Genomic DNA, 22038 nt, shown 5'->3' with positions numbered 1-22038 from the left:
TGCACTATTGTGGCTAATCAATTGGAAATAAACTGCTTTTGCTAGCTCCTTAATCAGAAAAATAGTTGTTTTTAATTTGCTGAATAATTGATATTAAAATGAGCACCACTAGAAGGACCTTAAGGACCTCGATAGCAGTTCTACCACAATGTGCCAGACAGGGTGCAGAGCTTTCATGGACCGTTTCACAGTGGGACGAGAGTTCAGCTCTTTGGGCAGAGAGGACTATGGGAATGATAGAAAAGGGACAGTGTTGCACAGACTGGTGTTTGTGAGAACGACAGCAAAACCTCAGGAAAATGAGAAGCAGACTTACTATGTGGCAGCAACAGAGAAGCCTTTGCCATTCTTGGAAAACCTGCGTTATTATTTTCCTTTTTTATGAGTAGCTAGATCTGCATTACGGCCCACTCATTTATTTTCTGGGGGTACAGCCAGTTTCCAGCCATGGTGGGTTGGTAAAATCAGCAGAAATAAATGTACTTTATGTGCAATACATCTTGGCTTTAGGCCTCATTCTGTTCATAAAAGTCACATTTTTATGTTTTCAGCACAAATTTGCTTTGAGCCGCCTGGCTCTCAATAGATATAAAGGTATAAAAAAAAAGAAAGAAAAAGGCAGGATACAGAACCAAGGGAGGAAAACAGACTGGGTCTGGTACCTTGTCACTGAGCTCTAAAATCACATATATTTTTTACAGTAGAGGTAAATTATGCCTCTCAATAGATGAAGCTTTTTTTTTTTTTTTATTGATGCAGACGTGGGATGAATTTTTAGGTCAGGGGAGATACCTAAATGTTCGCACCTCTGGTTGGGGACTCAAAAAATGTTTTAAAGGAGAAGGAAAGGCATCCTGCACTTGGGGTTGCCAAATGTTACTGCGTTTTACTGCGCCGCGCAAAGAAAGTGGTAGACAGCTATAGGTTTAAAAGACAACTAAACCCTAAAAATGAATATGGCTTAAAATGCCATGTTTTATGTACTGAACTTATTGCACAAGGCTAAAGTTTCAGCTTGTCAATAGCAGCAATGATCCAGGACTTCAAACTTGTCACAGGGGGTCACCATCTTGGAAAGTGTCTGTGACACTCACATGCTCAGTGGGCTCTGATTGGCTGTGGAGAAGCTAAGCTTAGGGCTCGTCACTAATTATCCAGCAGAAAATGAGCTTCCCTGGCTGAAATATAAGCTGATGCTACAGGTTTGCTGATTATTAGAGATGTCGCGAACTGTTCGCCGGCGAACTTGTTCGCGCGAACATCGGGTGTTCGCGCTCGCCGGAAGTTCGCGAACGTCGCGCGACGTTCGCCATTTTGGGTTCGCCATTGTTGGCGCTTTTTTTTGCCCTCTCACCCCAGACCAGCAGGTACATGGCAGCCAATCAGGAAGCTCTCCCCTGGACCACTCCCCTTCCCTATAAAAACCGAAGCCCTGCAGCGTTTTTTCACTCTGCCTGTGTGTGCTGAAGAGATAGTGTAGGGAGAGAGCTGCTGCCTGTTAGTGATTTCAGGGACAGTTGAAAGTTTGCTGGCTAGTAATCGTTTTGATACTGCTCTGTTATTGGAGGGACAGAAGTCTGCAGGGGTTTGAGGGACATTTAAGCTTAGGTAGCTTTGCTGGCTAGTAATCTACCTTCTACTGCAGTGCTCTGTATGTAGCTGCAGTGGGCAGCTGTCCTGCTTCTGATCTCATCTGCTGACTGCTGCAATAACAGTAGTCCTTGTAAGGACTGCTTTTATTTATTTTTTTGTTGTTTTACTACTACTACTACTACTACTACTATAAGAGCCCAGTGCTATTAGTCTAGCAGTGTTGGGGAGTGGGACTGGTGTGCTAATCTGCTGCTCCTAGTAGTTCAGCAGCACCAACTTTAATTTTTTTTTTTTAATATTCATTTTTTTTTTATTTTACTTTTTTTATTTTACTACCGCTGTAGTAGTGTATAAGTTGACCTTTTAGGCATTATTTGCCCTGTAGGCATTATTTGCACACTGTTTTCTTCAACCCGCCATCGAGCTGTGTGACCTTGTTCACATTCTGTCTAAATATCCATAATATTACCGTCTCCAGAAAAAACACCGGAGTCACTTTTTTCAAGCAGCCATAATATATTTTACGTAATCCGTATCCACCGCTGTAGTAGTGTATACGTTGGCCTTGTAGGCATTATTTGCACACTGTTTTCTTCAACCCGCCATCGAGCTGTGTGACCTTGTTCCCATTCTGTCTAAATATCCATAATATTACCGTCTCCAGAAAAAACACCGGAGTCACTTTTTTCAAGCAGCCATAATATATTTACGTAATCCGTATCCACCGCTGTAGTAGTGTATACGTTGGCCTTGTAGGCATTATTTGCACACTGTTTTCTTCAACCCGCCATCGAGCTGTGTGACCTTGTTCACATTTTGTCTAAATATTGATAATATTATCGTCTCTAGAAAAACCACTTGAGTTACTTTTTTTCAAGCAGCATTCATATATTTTACGTAATCCGTATCCACCGCTGTAGTAGTGTATACGTTGACCTTGTAGGCATTATTTGCACAGTGTTTTCTTCAACCCGCCATCGAGCTGTGTGAGCTTGTTCACATTTTGTCTAAATATTGATAATATTATCGTCTCTAGAAAAACCACTTGAGTTACTTTTTTTCAAGCAGCATTCATATATTTTACGTAATCCGTATCCACCGCTGTAGTAGTGTATACGTTGACCTTGTAGGCATTATTTGCACACTGTTTTCTTCAACCCGCCATCGAGCTGTGTGACCTTGTTCACATTTTGTCTAAATATTGATAATATTATCGTCTCTAGAAAAACCACTTGAGTTACTTTTTTTCAAGCAGCATTCATATATTTTACGTAATCCGTATCCACCGCTGTAGTAGTGTATACGTTGACTTTGTAGGCATTATTTGCACAGTGTTTTCTTCAACCCGCCATCTAGCTGTGTGTATTATCGTTTCCAGAAAAACCAACTGAGTTTTTGTTGTTGTTGTTGTTTTTTTAAAAATAATGCCAGGCAAAGGCAGGCCGCCACGCAGAGGCCGTGCTAGGGGCCGTGCTGCTATGCAATCCTGTGGCCCTAGCAAATTGCCCAGTTTTAAAAAGCCAATGACCCTGAACTCCCAAAATGCTGAAGAGGTAGTTGACTGGCTTACACAGCACACCCCATCCTCTACCGTTTCTAACTTTACCACAACATCCTCCTCATCCTCCACTGCTATGGCCACCCCACGTAACACTTCCTCCACCACCGGTGCCCCTTCTTCACTGGGGTCAGAGGAGTTATTTTCCAATGAGTTTCTTGAACTGAGTAATGCGCAACCATTATTGCCAGAAGAAGATGAAGGAGATGAGGACCTTACACCAGATTTAATTCTGGCAGAGAACACGATAGAGATGGACATAATGAGTGATGAGGAGGAGGTCCCCGCTGCTGCTTCCTTCTGTGATGTGTCAGAAGAAATTGATGCATCTGAGGAGAATGATGATGAGGAGATTGATGTTTTGTGGGTGCCTAGTAGAAGAGAGCAAGAGGAGGGTAGTTCAGATGGAGAGACGGAGAGTCAGAGAGGCAGTAGGAGAATAAGACTTAGAAGAAGCAGGGAGGACAGCCCGCAGGGATCAGTAGGGCAACAACATGTATCGGCACCTGTGTTCAGCCGGCCAACGCACCCGCCATTGCCGCCAATACCGCCAACTCCGCCAACTTCTACTGTTACCGCCAGATCGCACACTTCCAAAAAGTCAGCAGTGTGGGATTTTTTTAATGTGTGTGCCTCTGACAAAAGCATTGTAATTTGCAATGAGTGCAGTCAGAAACTGAGCCTTGGTAAGCCCAACAGCCACATAGGTACAACTTCTATGCGAAGGCACATGAGCGGCAAGCACAAAGCACTTTGGGAGCAACACCTCAAAGGCAACAGGCAAACTAAAAGCCACACTCCTTCTGGTCCAGCATCTTACTGCTCTACCTCTGCTCTCCTTGACCCGTCTGAACCACCCTCCACTCCGCCTTCCACCTTGACCACCTGTTCCCATTCCCAGTCATCTGCCACCAGCCAAGTTTCTGTGAAGGCCATGTTTGAGCGTAAGAAGCCAATGTCTGACTGTCACCCCCTTGCCCGGCGTCTGACAGCTGGCTTGTCTGCACTCTTAGCCCGCCAGCTTTTTACCATACCAGCTGGTGGACTCTGAGGCCTTCCGCAAATTTGTAGCAATTGGGACACTGCAGTGGAAGGTACCCAGCCGCAATTTTTTTTCTAAAAAGGGAATACCACACCTGTACCAACATGTGCAGAGCCAAGTTACCGCATCTCTGTCACTTAGTGTTGGGCCAAAGGTCCATATGACTACTGACGCATGGTCCTCCAAGCATGGTCAGGGCAGGTATGTCACCTACACTGCCCACTGGGTGAACTTGGTAATGGCTGGGAAGCAGGGAATGGGTAGCTCAACAACAACAGTGGAGTTGGTGTCACCGCCACGGATTGCACGCGGTTCTGCCACCACCTCTACTCCTCCATCGCTCTCTACCTCGTCTTCTTCTTCTTCTTACTCTGCTGCTGGGTCCTCCTTCTCCTCCTCCACACCTGTGCACCCCCAGCTCCCCCTAGGCTATTCGACGTGCCAGGTACGCCGTTGTCACGCTGTCTTGGGGATGACGTGCCTGGAAAGCAAAAACCATACCGGATCTGTACTCCTGTCATCTCTGCAGTCACAGGCCGATCGGTGGCTGACCCCACACCAACTGCAGATCGGAAAAGTGGTGTGTGACAATGGAAGCAATCTGTTGGCAGCGTTGAGACTAGGCAATTTAACACATGTGCCCTGCATGGCACATGTGTTAAATTTAATAGTCCAACGTTTTGTCTCCAAGTACCCAGGATTCCAGGACGTTCTCACCCAGTCCAGAAAGGTGTCGGCCCATTTCAGACGTTCCTACACAGCCATGGCACGCCTTGCTGACATTCAGCAGCGCTACAACATGCCAGTCAGGCGTTTGATTTCTGACAGCCAGACTCGCTGGAATTCAACGCTCCTTATGTTGGAACGTCTGCTGCAACAACAAAGGGCCGTCAACGAGTACCTTTTTGAACTGGGTGGTAGGACTGGATCTGCACAGCTGGGGATTTTTTTCCCCCGTTACTGGGTGCTTATGCGCGATGCCTGCAGGCTCATGCGACCTTTTGAAGAGGTGACAAATATGGTCAGTCGCACCGAAGGCACCATCAGCGACCTAATACCCTTCGCTTTCTTCCTGGAGCGTGCCGTGCGACGAGTGACAGATGAGGCTGTAGACCAGCGTGACGAGGAGCTGGAAGCGCACGATTTCTGGTCGGAATCACCAGAACGAACCCAGGCACCTGCTGCAACGCAGGGAGAGGTGCCAGAAGTGGAGTCAGAGGAGGAAGGTGGCTTTGTGGAGGAGGAGGAGGAGGACCAACAGGAGCAGGCTTCCCAGGGGGCTAGTGGTGACCTTTTGGGGACCCCTGGTCTTGTACGTGGCTGGGGGGAGGAGACCGTGGATGATGCAGTCCTTGATAATGAGGAAGCGGAGATGGATACCTCTGCATCCAACCTTGTGAGAATGGGGTCTTTCATGCTGTCATGCCTGTTGAAGGACCCCCGTATCAAGAGGCTTAAGGAGAAGGACCTGTACTGGGTCGCAACGCTACTAGACCCTCGGTACAAGCATAAAGTGTCAGAAATGTTACCAACATACCACAAGTCCGAAAAGATGCGGCATTTACAAACCAGCCTGCAAAACATGTTGTACAATGCTTTTAAGGGTGATGTCACTTCAGGAACTCATCAACATTCCAGGGGCAGAGGTGCCAGTAATCCTGCCACGAGCACACCTGCAAGGACAAAGCCCTTTGGCCAGTCTGTAACGTCAGACATGCAAATGTTTTTCTGTCCAAGGCAGCGCCACAACCCTTCTGGATCCACCCTCAAAGAACGCCTCGACCGGCAGGTAGCGGACTACCTGGCATTAACTGCAGATATCGACACTCTGAGGAGCGATGAACCCCTGGACTACTGGGTGCGCAGGCTTGATCTGTGGCCAGAGCTGTCACAATTTGCCATGAACCTCTTGTCTTGCTCAGCCTCAAGTGTGCTCTCAGAAAGGACCTTCAGTGCAGCAGGAGGGATTGTAACTGAGAAGAGAACTCGCCTAGGTCACAAAAGTGTCGATTACCTGACCTTTATTAAAATGAATGAGGGGTGGATCTCGGAGGGTTACTGCACGCCGGAAGACTTGTTCTGACTTCTATGCAGCTGTCCTTCTCTTCAAGCCTCATGACTCCACACACAGCTGTCCTTTAGCGTCCTCCTCCTCCCTCCGCCACCGTTACAAACTAGGGTGCAAACCCTACTGGTTTAATTTTTTCTGGCCTCTGTGCTTCAGTGGCTGCGACCAAAAAAATGCCTATTTTCTGCATTTATATGACATAATTTTTCTGGCCTCTGTGCTTCAGTGGCTGCAACCAAAAAAATTTATATTTTCAGCATTTATATGGCATAATTTTTCTGTCAACTGTGCTTCAGTGGCTGCGACCAAACAAATGCATATTTTCTGCATTTATATGGCATAATTTTTCTGGCCTCTGTGCTTCAGTGGCTGCAACCAAAAAAATTACTATTTTCAGCATTTATATGGCATAATTTTTCTGGCAACTGTGCTTCAGTGGCTGCGACCAAAAAAATGCATATTTTCAGCATTTATATGGCATAATTTTTCTGGCCTCTGTGCTTCAGTGGCTGCAACCAAAAAAATTTATATTTTCAGCATTTATATGGCATAATTTTTCTGTCAACTGTGCTTCAGTGGCTGCGACCAAAAAAATGCATATTTTCTGCATTTATATGGCATAATTTTTCTGGCCTCTGTGCTTCAGTGGCTGCAACCAAAAAAATTTATATTTTCAGCATTTATATGGCATAATTTTTCTGGCAACTGTGCTTCAGTGGCTGCGACCAAAAAAATGACTATTTTCAGCATTTATATGGCATATTTTTTCTGGCCTCTGTGCTTCAGTGGCTGTGGCCAAAAAACTGGGCAAACAATGCCTACAAGGTCAACGACGTTGACCTTGTAGGCATTGTTTGCCCAGTTTTTTTGGCCACAGCCACTGAAGCACAGAGGCCAGAAAAATATGCCATATAAATGCTGAAAATAGTCATTTTTTGCCATACGTTGACTCAACGTATATGGCAAAAAATGACTATTTTCAGCATTTATGTGGCATATTTTTTCTGGCAACTGTGCTTCAGTGGCTGCAACCAAAAAAACTGGGCAAACAATGTCTACAAGGTCAACGTATGGCGAAAAATTACTATTTTCAGCATTTATATGGCATATTTTTTCTGGCAACTGTGCTTCAGTGGCTGCGTCCAAAAAAACTGGGCAAACAATGTCTACAAGGTCAACGTATGGCGAAAAATGACTATTTTCAGCATTTATATGGCATATTTTTTCTGGCAACTGTGCTTCAGTGGCTGCGTCCAAAAAAACTGGGCAAACAATGCCTACAAGGTCAACGTATGGCAGTTGTTTAAAGAGAACAGTAGATTACTAGCCAGCAAAGCTACCTAAGCTAAAATGTCCCTCAAATCCCTGCAGACTTCTGTCCCTCCAATACAGAGCAGTATCAAGCAGATTACTAGCCAGCAAACTTACTATCATCTGTCCCTGAAATCACTAACAGCTCTCCCCCTACACTATCTCTTCCAAGCACACACAGGCAGATTTTTCAGATACATTTTTGCCCTTGATCCCCCTCTGGCATGCCACTGTCCAGGTCGTTGCACCCTTTAAACAACTTTAAAATCATTTTTCTGGCCAGAAATGTCTTTTCTAGATGTTAAAGTTCGCCTTCCCATTGAAGTCTATGGGGTTCGCGAACCGTTCGCGAACCGCTCGCATTTTTGCGCAAGTTCGCGAATATGTTCGCGAACTTTTTTTCCGACGTTCGCTACATCCCTACTGATTATTCAATTCTGATGCTAATTGCACTGGTTTCTGTGCTGCCAGGTAGTAATTATGTGTATTAATTACTAATCAGCCTTATATTGTGACATTTATATTCTATGTGTACTGTATATTGTGAGTGAGTCCCTAAGCTCAGTAAGTGACAGCATCACAGAGCATGTGCAGTGAATCAGCAGAAAAGAAGATGGGGAGCTACTGGGGCATCTTTGGAGACACAGATCTTTACTGCTAAAGGGCTGTGGTTGCCTTGGACTGGTACTGAAGCACAAAACATCATGTACAACATTTCTACCTACTTCTTTAGTTAGGCTTTAGTTCTCCTTTAAGTTGGGCCACCATCGGTCAGGTACAAGGAGACTCCAGACAGAGGCACCACTGAAGAGTGGAGGCCCAAGAGAAAGCATTGGTTCACAAGGCAATACTATATGACCTGGTTACCAAGGGTCGGACTGGGCCAGAACCAATCCCAATGGCCACCTGAGCTACTCCATGACCTCCCCCACCCGCATGAAGAAATATGTGCTGAAGGGGGGTTGCAGCAGCTCCATTGGTCATGGACCCCTGACCCCAGTCCTACACTGCTGGTGACGTTCCCTACCCCACTCCACCACTGACATTCAATTGGCTCACCACAACCCCCACCCCTGCCCCCTGTCACGCTCCACTAGCAACTTCTACCACCAATAGGCAGATAATGGGCAGAGCTTTGACATGATTGGTTCCTGGAGAATTTGTTTTGCTGGGAGCCCCATTCTACTTATTGGCAGCGCCCACTGACCCAGGTGACCAATAGACTAAGTAAAGGGATTTCCAACCTATACTAATGATCCGTGCCAAATTTGTAGTATAGCCCCCCCATGATTATTGATGTCAGCCTTGGATTTAAGTTGAGTGTTCAGCTGAAGGCAACATGCAGTGACTCCTATAGCCTATCTTCCTTAAAGGGGTTCACCTGCTTTAACATTAAGTATATTATAGAGTGGCAAATTTTGGGCAACTTTTGAATGGCCTTCATTATTTAATTTTCTATAGCTCTTTTTCCTTCCAACTCTTTCCAGCTTTCAAATGGGGTCACTGACCCCATCTAAAAACAAATGCTCTGTAAGGGCTCTTACAGGCAAGTGTTTTTTAGCTGTGCTCCCCTGCGTTCCAGTTTCATGTGTTTGGCCGCAGGGAATCGCAGGAGTAGACGCACTGGATTCTTTTGAATGGGGCTGTACTCACACAGACGCATGTAAACACCGAATGCAGGATGGGACGCAGCATGTTGCATTTTTCCTGCGTTCAGCGATTACATGCCTCAGCCTCATTGAAAATAATTCAGTGCATCTACTCTGCGGCTGAACGCATTAAACCAGAACGCAGGGGAGCGCAGCTGAAAACGTTCATCTGTAAGAGCCTTAAGGTTACAAATGTATTGCTATTGCTACTTTTTTTTACTCATCTTTCTATTCAGACCTCTCCTATTCATATTCCAGTCTCTTATTCACATCAACGCATGGTTGCTAGGGTAAGTTGGACCCTAGCAACCAGACAGCTTAAAGCCGCCGAATAAAAAGCTAAATAACTCAAAAATAACACATCATACTAACATTTTACTGGAATGTAAACAAAATGTAATCCAATTCCTTGCAGATTAAAACACACAGTGTACACTATATGATTACAGTTCTCTCCGCCAGCCGAGGATGCTGGGAGTCATACAGTTGGAGCAGTGAGGACTTGACTCTGTGGAAGTCTTGTAAGACAAAGCTGCTGCTCTTGAATGGAAGCTTTGTACCCTCTCACTCACCACTAGGGGGCAGGCTACACAACTCTGTCCAATGGTGCAGATAAAACAAACAACATCCATGATTAGCATTACAATGCTGCCAAAAAGGGGAAGGCTGTTCCCGATTTGTAGCATTCGGGAGCCTGAAGGATGGCTGCAGCTGCTAATTATGTATGAGGCGGCTGACGAGTCACAGGCGCAAATAATTATGCTTGTGCAACAAAGCAAGGCTGTAATAATGACACACATGGAAGAATTTCCAACCTATACAAATGTTTTGTCAAACCTAGAGCTCTTTTTATTTCTTAATAGACCAAGGCTGCTGCTCCTGTGGCCCCGAGGAACAGCACCCAGCCCTGTACCCCTGACTCTGTATTTTAACCACATAAGTGATTTAGATCGAAAATGTTACTCCACCATAAATTTTAAATGAATGATGTACCCTATTTCTCTTTGTTACTAAATATTTAGTTAAACATCTGCATATGAGTAATTATGCCTTGTGAGCGGCAGCTGCCATGCTGCTTGCAAGTAGGGATGCAATGAATTGGTCGAATCCTGAATCCTTTGTGAAAGATTGGCTGAATCCGAACCCTAATTTGCATATGTAAATTGGAGGGGAAAGAGATGTTTGCGTTATGAAAAGTCATGTGATTGTTTTTGGATTCAGATTTGGTTCGGCCAGGCATTTGGATTAAGCTGAATCCAAATCCTACTGTAAAAGGCAGACTCTTGGCCAAATCCAAAACCGAATCCTGGATTCAATGCATCCCTGCCTAATTTCCAAAAGTAAATTGAGAACTGCCCAATTCCTTGTTTGCGTGATGAAGAGTCACATGATTTTTTGGATTCAGTTCGGCCAGGCACTTTAGCCGAATCTGAATCTTGCTGAAAAGGCAGAATCCCAAACTGAATCCTGGATTCAGTGCATCCCTACTTGCAAGCAGTTGAAATATAATGTTATATATAAATGTCACTGGTGATTTTGGCAGAATGGGATTTGCAGCACAGGCACCCCTGGGCCGCGCAGTCCTAACACCTGGCGCGCACACACCTCTCCCGGAGCATATGTGGAGCACTGGGGAGTTGCGCACCCCCACTGCACCTCAGCAGGCACCTGGGCGGCATGCCGCCCCTATGATTCTGCTGCCCTAGGCCTGGGCCTTTGTGGCCTCGCCACAAATCCGGCCCTGGGTTTTGGGATTACTGGAAATTGGAGTTGCTGTTTAATTCCTAGGAGGGCCAGACTGACTGTTAAAGTACAGCAGGAACTCACAGGGAGCTGCACTAACCCAGAAGCCTCTGTCAATGTCCCTGACTGATATAAAATCTTGTGCATGCAAATCATATTCAAAGTAGTGAGCCGCCATATTATTTGCCTGGTCTCAGTGACCCGCAGGAGTCCTCATAGTCAATAGTTCAAGTGCATTGTCTGTAATAGTCACTAGGGGGTGATGTCCCTGGTTAGGGCAGCCTTCTTTGCACTCAGCAATATTTACTCTTATACTATTACTATCTCAGGACAATGACACACAAAGTGTTTTGCCATTATCCTGATCGACACCCCCCCCCCAATTGTTGACAGGCAACGGTTCCAATGGTGACAGATGGAGAGGTATTTTCAAATGCTTTGTCACCCATGACTGCCCCCATAGAGGAACCTAGAGGAGAGACAAGGGGGCTTATCCAAAAGGCCAGTTAGGATACATTTTGGGAATAATACTTATATCCAATATCCAGGGACTACAGCAGCAAGGCACCAAGAGAAATCTTGCTGGGCCCCAGCTGACCCAGGCCCAACCCCCTTTAAATGACACGGAAAGTTAAACTAAAGAAGTAGGTAGAAATGTTGTACATGATGTTTTGTGCTTCTGTACCAGCCCAAGGCAACCACAGCCCTTTAGCAGTAAAGATCTGTGTCTCCAAAGATGCCCCAGTAGCTCCCCATCTTCTTTTCTGCTGATTCACTGCACATGCTCTATGCTGCTGTCACTTACTGAGCTTAGGGAGCCACTCACAATATACAGTACACATAGAATAAAAATGTCACAATATAAGGCTGATTAGTAATTAATACACATAATTACTACATGGCAGCACAGAAACCAGTGCAATTAGCATCAGAATTGAATAATCAGCAAACCTGTAGCATCAGCTTATATTACAGCCAGGGAAGCTAATTTTCTGATGGATAATTAGTGACGAGCCCTAAGCTTAGCTTCTCAACAGCCAATCAGAGCCCACTGAGCATGTGAGTGTCACAGACACTTTCCAAGATGGTGACCCCCTGTGACAAGTTTGAAGTCCTGGATCATTGCTGCTATTGACAAGCTGAAACTTTAGGCTGGTGAAATAAATTCAGTATATAAAATATGCCATTTTTAGCCATATTCATTTTTAGATTTTAGTTCTCCTTTAAAAATTTACAGTAAAGATGCAACATCTACACAATGCCAGACGCACTCGCTCCCTCGCAGGTGTGGTAGGTGCATTCCTTGAGAGTGGGCCCTGCAGATTCTAGAGGGGGCTTTCAAGTTGCATCCCCAGTGGACCACTGCTGAACCAATACTGTAGATATGGAAGCCCTGATCAAAAGTTGGACCTTCATGGGGGGCTTTTTCTATAAAAGAATAACCACATATCTATAACCAGCATTACCTGCTTTGCATTAATGAAACAGCATGTCAGCTCACACTCTGAATAAATGCTAAAAGAAGAGATGTGCATTGCTATTTGATAGGGCATCTTTTCATACTGTGCTATATATATATATATATATATATATATATATATATATATATATATATATATATATATATATATATATATATATATATATATATATATATATATATATATAAGAAAAAACACATAGAAGGAAAGCACTACTTCTAAATAGGTATAATAGTGTGTATGTTATTACTAAACAGGGTTCCAAAGTTGGCTTCTGTTTAAAGTTCACATTTCACAAATCACATTGCACAAATCAGATGATGGCGCTGTTCTAGGGCATCCCTATGGGAAAAACTGGCCATTGCATGAGACTGGTGAGAGCTGGTACTGCAGGTCACAATGTACAATGCTGATTTTATCTGCCGTTCTTTGAGTACAAAGTATTCCCCCAAAATAAATGCCATACCCATGATTATTATTATTAATCAGCTTTAAAGAACTTTAAGAGAGACCCATCAATACCTAGAGTAAAATATTTAGGTTAAAGAGGTTGAAAAGAGCGGCAATACAACTTCTTTACTAAACTCCTACACACTACACATGCAACACTGACTGCCACGTTGTTGCACCCTTTGGCTACGGCTTCCCTTCACACTTTCCCAAGCAAGCGTGTAATCAGTGTCAGCCGAGTGATACTATCAGAAATAGATAATTAGCCTTCTCCTTTTCCGCTCAGAGAGGCTCTTATCTCTTCCCGCACCAGTTTATTCTCCTAATTGCTGACACTGCCACCTAAGTATCAGTTGTAAAACAAATTACCAGCTTCCTTACACAAACAAGAGTCTTGGGGCTTTGTTTGGGTGCCTGGAACACCTGCTGAGAGGAACCAGACTGTGCAGCCTCCATTGAGGCCTACAGTTCCCAGAATTCTCCTTGCATTTAATACATCTGTCTGCTTTGTCCAAATGTATATAAATGTCATATATACTGTATAATTCTGGACTGTAAGGGCAGTTAGGTTATGGATTAAGATCTGGATCACTTTGTACAATGTTTTAGGATCAACTTTGGAAGGACCAAATTTCAACCCAGCCTGGATTGGCACCAAATGAACCAGAAATGGTGTCCACTTTGGGCCCATAGACAGCGAGATGCCAATATATGGACACCTTAAACAGGGATTTTATCTTTAAATTTTCCATTTCGTCATCTATAAAGTACCAACGCATTTCACAGCCCTGTCCAATGAGGAGACCAAGCCAAGGCAAGCTGACGATTGGCAGCATATTATTTTTATTGGGTGAGACGGAGAGGAAAGATGGCCTTCTCGCTGTTGTATTTTCTCTATATTCCCTACAGGGAAGGAATATGCACACTGCTTGCTTTTATTGTACATATATTTTTATTTATATACCACAAACAATGCATGCATCTCTTAGCCAGCCTGATAAGAGGATTCTGTGATGAATATATACATATCTTGGCATAGGAGGTGAGCGTTCCCTTAGGGCTTGCAATCTACATCACCGGGATAGCTATATGGGTGCCCATGGGCCAGCAGTTGCATGTGCATGGGTGCCTTTCAAGGAAATTCTATTTTTATAAAATTGTGTAGTCAGCAATACTCTCAAAATAGGACCTCCATGCACTCTAGGAAATCCTCAGTACAAAGTTAAAACCAATGTTTCTTTATATTCAATTAAAAGTAAACATGTCCAATGGCCCTACGCGTTTTATGGGCATGATTAAGTGCCTGTAGGACACAAAAAGCGCGCAGGGCCATTGGAGATGTTCCATTTAGATTCAATTTAAAAGTGAACATTTGCAGCGGCCTTAAACGTTTTATGGCCATGATTTAGTGCCTATAGAACACGAAAAATGCACAGGGCTATTGGACATGTTCCATTTAGATTCAGTTAAAAAGTGAACATGTCCAATGCCCCTACGCGTTTTATGGTCATGATTAAGTGCCTATAGGACATGAATCGTGTAGGGCCATTGGAGATGTTCCATCTAGATTCAGTTAAAAAGTGAACGTGTCCAATGGCCTTCTGCATTTTATGCTCATGATTATGTGCCTATAGGACATGAAACGCGTAGGGCCAGTGGAAATTTTCCATTTAGATTAATTTAAAAAGTGAACATGTCCAATGGCCCTATGTGTTTTATGGTCATGATTAAGTGCCCATAGGACATGAAACGCGTAGGGCCATTGGAGATGTTCCGTTTAGATTCAGTTAAAATACCCAATGGCCCTACGCGTTTTATGGTCATAATTAAGTGGCTATAGGACATGAAACGCGGGCCATAGGGCCATTGGAGATGTTCAATTTAGATTCAGTTAAAAAGTGAACATGTCCAATGGCCCTATGCGTTTTATGGTCATGATTAAGTGCCGATAGGGCAAAAAACACGTAGAGCCATTGGAGATGTTCAATTTAGATTCAGTTAAAAAGTGAACATGGCCAATGGCCCCAGGGCAGCCATCAGGGGGGGACAGGGGGGAGAGTTGTAGGGGGCCCTGAGGGTAAGGGGGGCCCCGGCCACGCCACACTTACTTGATTAGCCAGGCACCCATCTTTCTGAGAGCTGCTGACTTCGGGAAGACATGGACGTTTAAGGGGCCCTGGCCACCAATTTTCTTATAATGTGGGGGGGGGGGACCTGACCACCAATATCTTTTTATTTTTTATTAACATGTGGGAACCCTAGCCACCAATATTTTTTTTGTTTTTTTACTGTGTGGTGGGGAGGGCGGACCTGTAGGTGGGGCTTGCGGTGGGCGCAGGAAATTTTGTCCTACGGGGCCCTGCGATTTCTGATGGCGGTCCTGAATGGCCCTACGCATTTTACAGTCATGATTAAGTGCCTATAGGACATGAATCGCATAGGGCCAGTGGAAATTTCCATTTAGATTAATTTAAAAAGTGAACATGTCCAATGGCCCTATGTGTTTTATGGTCATGATTAAGTGCCTATAGGACATGAAACGCGTAGGGCCATTGGAGATGTCTACTTTTTAATTACCAATGCCGCGTTCGCCATGAGCCGGCCACTGCCATTTTTCGTGGGGATAATGAGGAGTGAGTCCCTTCCCCCATCCCCTTGCGCAGCCCTGTGCTGTGTGTATTTTCTCCTGTTTTTAACTCCCCTGGAGCAGCAGTGAGAGCTCCCGCCCGGATCCCAGGCTGCCTCTGCCTGTCTGTCACTGGAGTTGAGCTTTGCATTCACAAGGAAAGGGGAGGGAGAGGAGGAAAAGGGGGAGAGGGAGAAAAGGGGGAGGGAGAATGTCTTGTTTGTGGCTTGTCAGCAATTGCTTGAGACAGGCTTCCATGTGTGAAAGCTTCTTGGCAGGAATGCCTGGGCCGTACCAAGTCTCCCAGCAGCCAGAGGGGGAGTCAGAAGGAGCGCAGATCACAGCCCAGGCAAACAATAGGCCCTAAAGGGCCCCCCCTCTGCAAAGTTGCTTTGATGTTGCTCTGGTGTCTTGTCACTGAGGGGTAAGGGATTGCCAGGAAAGTCTCCTCCGTGCTCGTCCCCCTTGACTTTTCTTGCCCCTCACAACACTGGCACTCAGGCTGCCACTGGGATCCCACTGCTGCTGACAAGGGAAGGTAAGAGCTTCATTTCTTCCTTCTTTGGCTGCCTGTTTGCTGTGGGAGGGGGCAGTTGGATTCCAGAGCTCACACAAGACTGGGGGGAGTGGGAGGGGGGAGCTGCCATTAGCAGAAGGGGGGGTGGGGCTGGAGCGTCCCATGGAGACTGAATATCAATAAACCCCCCCCCCCCCCCCCAGTCTTTGCTCCCAGGCAGGCACTGGCTTGTGGCTCCTCTCGGCTTATACAACTAGTTGTGACATGTTATTTCTCCCCACCACTAGGGGCTAATACACACACACATATCTATTTGTTATTATTGTTGTGTCACAGGGGGCGGGGTAGTGTCATAGTGGCCCTCAGCAGCACAGGGCCCCCTTTATAAGCTGCACAACTGTGTAAAAAGTTTCAGTATCGGCATTAAACAGCACTTGCCTCAATACCGGGAGTTGTAGTTCAACAAGAGGTTATATTCCTTATGTCATTTCTCAGATTTTCTAAAGCTGTTCCGGTGGTGGGTGGTAGGGGATCAATGGCATAAAAAGACAAAGTGTTAATGGGTCTATAAAACATGCTTAGTGGGTTAAACCATACAAGTGCCGGTTATGGGGCATAAACCAGTACTGAATTAGGTTTGGTAGTGGTGGTGGATGGGATAGAGCCATTAAGGTAAGCAGCAAAGACGGAAGGCAGCAGGAAAGGACAGGCAGCAGGAGAGGACAGGCAGGAGAGGGCAGGCAGCAGGAGAGGGCAGGCAGCAGGAGAGGGCAGGCAGCAGGAGAGGACAGGCAGCAGGAGAGGACAGGCAGCAGGAGAGGGCAGGCAGCAGGAGAGGGCAGGCAGCAGGAGAGGACAGGCAGCAGGAGAGGACAGGCAGGAGAGGGCAGGCAGCAGGAGAGGACAGGCAGCAGGAGAGGGCAGGCAGCAGGAGAGGACATAGTTATATAGTAAAATCAGGCTGAAAAAAGACAAAGTCCACCATGTTCAACCCCTCCAAATGAAAACCCAGCAGCAGGAGATGACATGTAGCATGAGAGGACAGGCAGCAGGAGAGGGCAGGCAGGCTGTATTGCTCTGCCAGTATGTGGTTTCCATCCTCCCAGGGATTTTCATCAGGATCCACTCTAGTAGAGAGAAAACGGTATCCCTTGCTTTACTAGTGTGGTTGATGGAAAGGGTTAAGGACTCTCAAAACCAAGTGGATATTGTGTGGGGGGGCGGCATAATTTCATATAATTAAATTCCCTCTGCTCCTCAGATTGCCTGCCTAGTGAACATTTATCTGTGACAAGCAATTTGTTCTGCTACCTCTCTCTTAGGGACATATTTATCAAAGGGTGAACAGACAGTTCACCCGAGGAGACCTCTAAAAACCTTATAGAGGTGAGCGTAGCCATGCAGTTTTCCTCCAGCCTGCTGTAAACTGTCTTTGATAAAGACACCCTTTCTCTATCTCTCTCTTGCGATTTATAAATGTAAATTGGATTGTAAGCTCCTCTGATTTAGTCACATACATTAACGATTTTGTTGTCAAAAAATGTTTCACTTGTGTAATATTGTGTCATTTTGGGTAGCTTGGGGGGATAAATGGATTTATGAACTCTTCTTCCTTTGTGGCAAAAGACAACACTTCTGTCTTGCTTTATGGCAGAAATTCTAGACATTTATAGAGCGTAAGAGTAGCAGTCTCATGCCAGGATTGACTACCCTTTATCTGATCATTTACAGCACTGCTGCCTGGAGAGGTTTGGGATTGATTTATATGTAAGGGAAGAAGGGACATTTACGACCTCAAGGACAGGGTGCAAAGTTTTTTTTTACCCAGAATGCAGTGGGGGGGGGAGCTTGCTTCTCACTGGTTTTGCCTTTATTTATTAAATTATAATGTGTAACTCATTTCAGCAGAAGTGGGTGGGGCTTGTAACAAGTGGTTCATATAAGATGTTCCTCATATCTAGTCAGTGTCATACTGGGGTGTCCAGGCATACCTCCCAACATTTTGGAAATAGAAAGAGGGACAAAAAGATTTGACAAGCAGAGAGCGGTGAATTTTTTTTAACTATGCCCGTTTTTGTGGCCACACCCCCTGAATACCATGTTCATTTTACAAAATGTGGCAGATTATGAAAGTTTAAACACATTTCTGTGGTTTTTATGTGTTATTAGAGTTTTGCTAATGAAGGCAAATTGCCCTTTAAGTTGCAGGTCACAGTTTCCCCAAGAGACCTGCTTATCTTAAAGTGATACTGAGACTAAAAAACGACTTTTATAAAATATGAATGTACATTAAAAGTTACCTGCAGGTCATGAGGATCATTTCTTGCTGCGAGGTTTGTTTTTGTAAGTAATTGTTAGTTGAAGTCCCTAAACCTGACTGTTTTGCCAACCCAACTGTCACATCTCAGTCTGTCAGTTAGAGATTCTAATACTAACGGACTCCTGCTGCACAAATATGGCAGCCCCCTCATAGACAAACACGGGGAATCAGATAGACAATGTAAAAGCATCGGGCAAATTCTTAATGGCAAAATAATAAGTAGCATGAAAGGCCAATATTAAGATTAAAAAAAAAGGTTCTTCCGGTGTCAGTATCTCTTTAAATTCTTACAATTGCTGCTTATTTTAGATTGTTACAAGTGTATCTAAGTGCACCTGACACATATTCTGGGCTATCTGCCAAAAGCCAATTTAGTTTTCTGGCTGTTCAGTGCAGGAGATCAAGGAGAAAGTCGGGACATTTCAGTAACAATCCGGGACTGAGCTGTCAAAATCGGGACTGCCCCATGAAAAAAGAGACAGTTGGGGGATATGGACCAGGGCCCACCAGGGCTATTGGATTGGGGTGTCCAGGACCCACCAGGGCTGCCGCCTCAGGGGCCCCCACCCCAGTGGCAAGCTTCATCCTGTCCCCCCACTGCATACAGATGACCTTGCTTCACTCTTGTGAACTTGATTGAGGGGGCGGGGTGTTGAGCCGCAGGAGGAACACGGGACCCACATGCTTTTTCCCAATGTCCCATCAGCCCAGTCCGACCCCGTATCTACGTGTGCATTGGAGACATATTTGGAATTAGCCTAATTATTTGTCCTAGGCAGATTTGCCCCATGCAATAACCTTGAGCAATATTTGGCAGCGTATTGGTCCATATATTGGGCCCAGGCAGGGTTACCAGTCCACTACAAAACAAGCCCAAAACTAACCAAGAGGCACTTCAAACTTAGCCCAAAAATAGCACAATCTGTGCAGTGAAAAAGAAATATATAAAAAAATGAATATATGTGGAAATACGCCTTTTTCAAATTTTCACTGATTTGCCAATTTACCCATGAAATAAAATAGGACAGATTCGCCTTTACCAGGGGCATAAATACAGAGGGGCCGGGGAGGTATAGGGGTCCCAGGAAGCCCTAATTTATATACAATTTCAATAAATATTAGTAAAACAAGTCAACCCCAAAATTGTCTGAAATTGAGGAAAGTCACCAGAAAATGTGAGAATGATTAAGAGGGACGGGGTACAGAGCCCAAAATCTGGTAACTCTCAACTTCTACAAAAGTCAGTCCCATTGCATGCTGGGTATTGTAGTTTTGTATTAAACCTGGCAGTTGCCAAATTGTTAAAGAAAAACTACATTACCCAACATGCATTGGGAGACACAGGCTTGGCACATTAGGTCAAGAAGAAATTTTGGCAGGTTTCCAAAGTACAAACCAGCCAAAGGCCCAAAAAGTAGCCCAAATCCATTCCTTGACTAGTTTGTACTTTCAAAACCCACATGGGCTTTAAATCAGTAGCTCATTTCGGCTGGAAATCCACCAACCTGGCAACCCTGGGCCCAGATGGTGCCCTCCATAGTGATCCGATAGGAGCTCATCCAGATATTGACTGACCAGGTGGGAAATCCAACCGGCCGAAGAACACACACACATTGGGCTATGAATGTGGCATTTGGCGTAGACCATTGATGCATGCTGCAGACTGCACCGGTTTCTTGTCCGTAAATTTGTTGCACTGCTAATCAGGATGTGATGGGGTGAGGGGACAGCCGTCTTTTGCTTGGGCAACTTTAGCTTTTCTGTCCATTGATGCCACCCCTTGCTATTTCTAGAACCACTAGGTGACGCTACAATGTGTAGAGTGGGCTAGTAACCATTTTTAACTTTGGCTGGAATTCTCATTTGAGCAGCAGCAATGGGATTTATTACCACTAGTACATGCAAATGGTGATCATTTAAAATGTTACTCCCCTCAGGAATAAACTTAAAGGGGACCTGTCACCCTAAGAAATAATTTCAAATTCTTTTCTATCATGTTAGTTGAGCAAAATAAACTTTACTTACACTGTATTTATTATTTAAATTTTGTTTCCTCCTGTTTTGGAATTATACAATCACAGCAAGCAGGCAGCTGCCATTTTGTGGACATGGTTATTAAGGGAAATTGTGTATCACCCCAAAATCTTGTGTATGAACCAGAATGAGGGACCTAATGTCCATGTGCCGTGCCCTACACAATTATAGAGCCTGAGGAGGGAAGGGGGAATGTGAGGAGAGCAGTGACATGTAGGAAGTGCTGAATGGAAAGTGAAAGTAATTGACTGCCCCGCCTCTATGCCACGGGCATAGAGGCGGGGCAGGTAATATTTGATTGACAGTTTAGATATTTAAACACCTTTATAACAGGTATGGATGTTTTGATGAAAAAAAAATTGGGGGTTCCATATTTAATTTGGAAAGGACTTTCATTATGCAGTTTTTTTATGTGTAGGTGACAGGTCCACTTTAAAGCAGTAGCAGAACCATAAGGTCCCTTTGCTTTGTTTGCTTGGATATTATTGGGATCATATCTCTAAACCCAACAAGGTAATATTATCATTTAAAAAGTTTCCTGCTGCGATTTCTGGAAGAAAAACACCAACGATTAACTCCCAGCTGCTGCTGCCGCACAAGTAATCATTACCATGCACACTTGTTGCAATCGGAGCCGGCCGAACGGAGAGATCAGGTTTCTCTCATTATTTTTTTTTCTAAATCGTCCAACAAATTATATTTTCCACCTGTTGGCCTTCCTAGGGCTGGAGAAATCCCATGCTTCACTGAACCGGAGCTCCTACCATTTCACTCTTGACTTTGGGGGCTTTTTTTCTTTTTATAGACTCCAAAGTGTAAGGCACACTCCCTTCCCAGAGACCATTGTCCTACTGTTACTATAGACACCATCTCTCCCTACTATACCTGCTATCCCACAGTCACACTCCCCTCCCAGAGACTATTATCCACTGTTACTATAGACACATCTCTCCCTACTATACCTGCTATCCCACAGTCACACTCCCTTCCCAGAGACTATTATCCACTGTTATTATAGGCACCATCTCTCCCTACTATACCTGCTATCCCACAGTCACACTCCCCTCCCAGAGACTATTATCCACTGTTACTATAGACACCATCTCTCCCTACTATACCTGCTATCCCACAGTCACACTCCCTTCCCAGAGACTATTATCCACTGTTACTATAGACACCATCTCTCCCTACTATACCTGCTATCCCACAGTCACACTCCCCTCCCAGAGACTATTATCCACTGTTACTATAGACACCATCTCTCCCTACTATACCTGCTATCCCACAGTCACACTCCCTTCCCAGAGACTATTATCCACTGTTACTATAGACACCATCTCTCCCTACTATACCTGCTATCCCACAGTCACACTCCCTTCCCAGAGACTATTATCCACTGTTACTATAGGCATTGTCTCTCCCTACTATACCTGCTATCCCACAGTCACACTCCCTTCCCAGAGACTATTATCCACTGTTACTATAGACACCATCTCTCCCTACTGTACCTGCTATCCCACAGTCACACTCCCTTCCCAGAGACTATTATCCACTGTTACTATAGACACCATCTCTCCCTACTGTACCTGCTATCCCACAGTCACACTCCCTTCCCAGAGACCATTGTCCTACTGTTACTATAGACA

The 22038-nt window shown here is 44.8% G+C and overlaps 2 protein-coding genes across 2 annotated transcripts in view; one reads left to right on the top strand and one right to left on the bottom strand.

The window, feature by feature from the left end:
• Positions 1–20206, bottom strand: part of tmprss3.L (transmembrane serine protease 3 L homeolog) — a 56726-nt gene extending 36520 nt beyond the window's left edge. The window contains exon 1 of the mRNA XM_018245869.2: positions 19864–20206. Within this exon, the coding sequence (XP_018101358.1) occupies positions 19864–20013 (150 nt within the window). The 5' untranslated portion in view covers positions 20014–20206. The remainder of the gene's footprint in view (positions 1–19863) is intronic.
• Positions 15802–22038, top strand: part of bcl9.L (BCL9 transcription coactivator L homeolog) — a 165842-nt gene continuing 159605 nt past the window's right edge. The window contains exon 1 of the mRNA XM_041580939.1: positions 15802–16059. The gene's annotated coding sequence lies outside the window, so the exon portion shown is untranslated. The remainder of the gene's footprint in view (positions 16060–22038) is intronic.

This window comes from Xenopus laevis, chromosome 2L (genome assembly GCF_017654675.1).
Source record: "Xenopus laevis strain J_2021 chromosome 2L, Xenopus_laevis_v10.1, whole genome shotgun sequence".
Taxonomy (NCBI): Eukaryota; Metazoa; Chordata; class Amphibia; order Anura; family Pipidae; genus Xenopus; species Xenopus laevis.
Note: the sequence above shows the minus strand (reverse complement) of the source record. Positions and strands in the feature narration are given on the sequence as shown.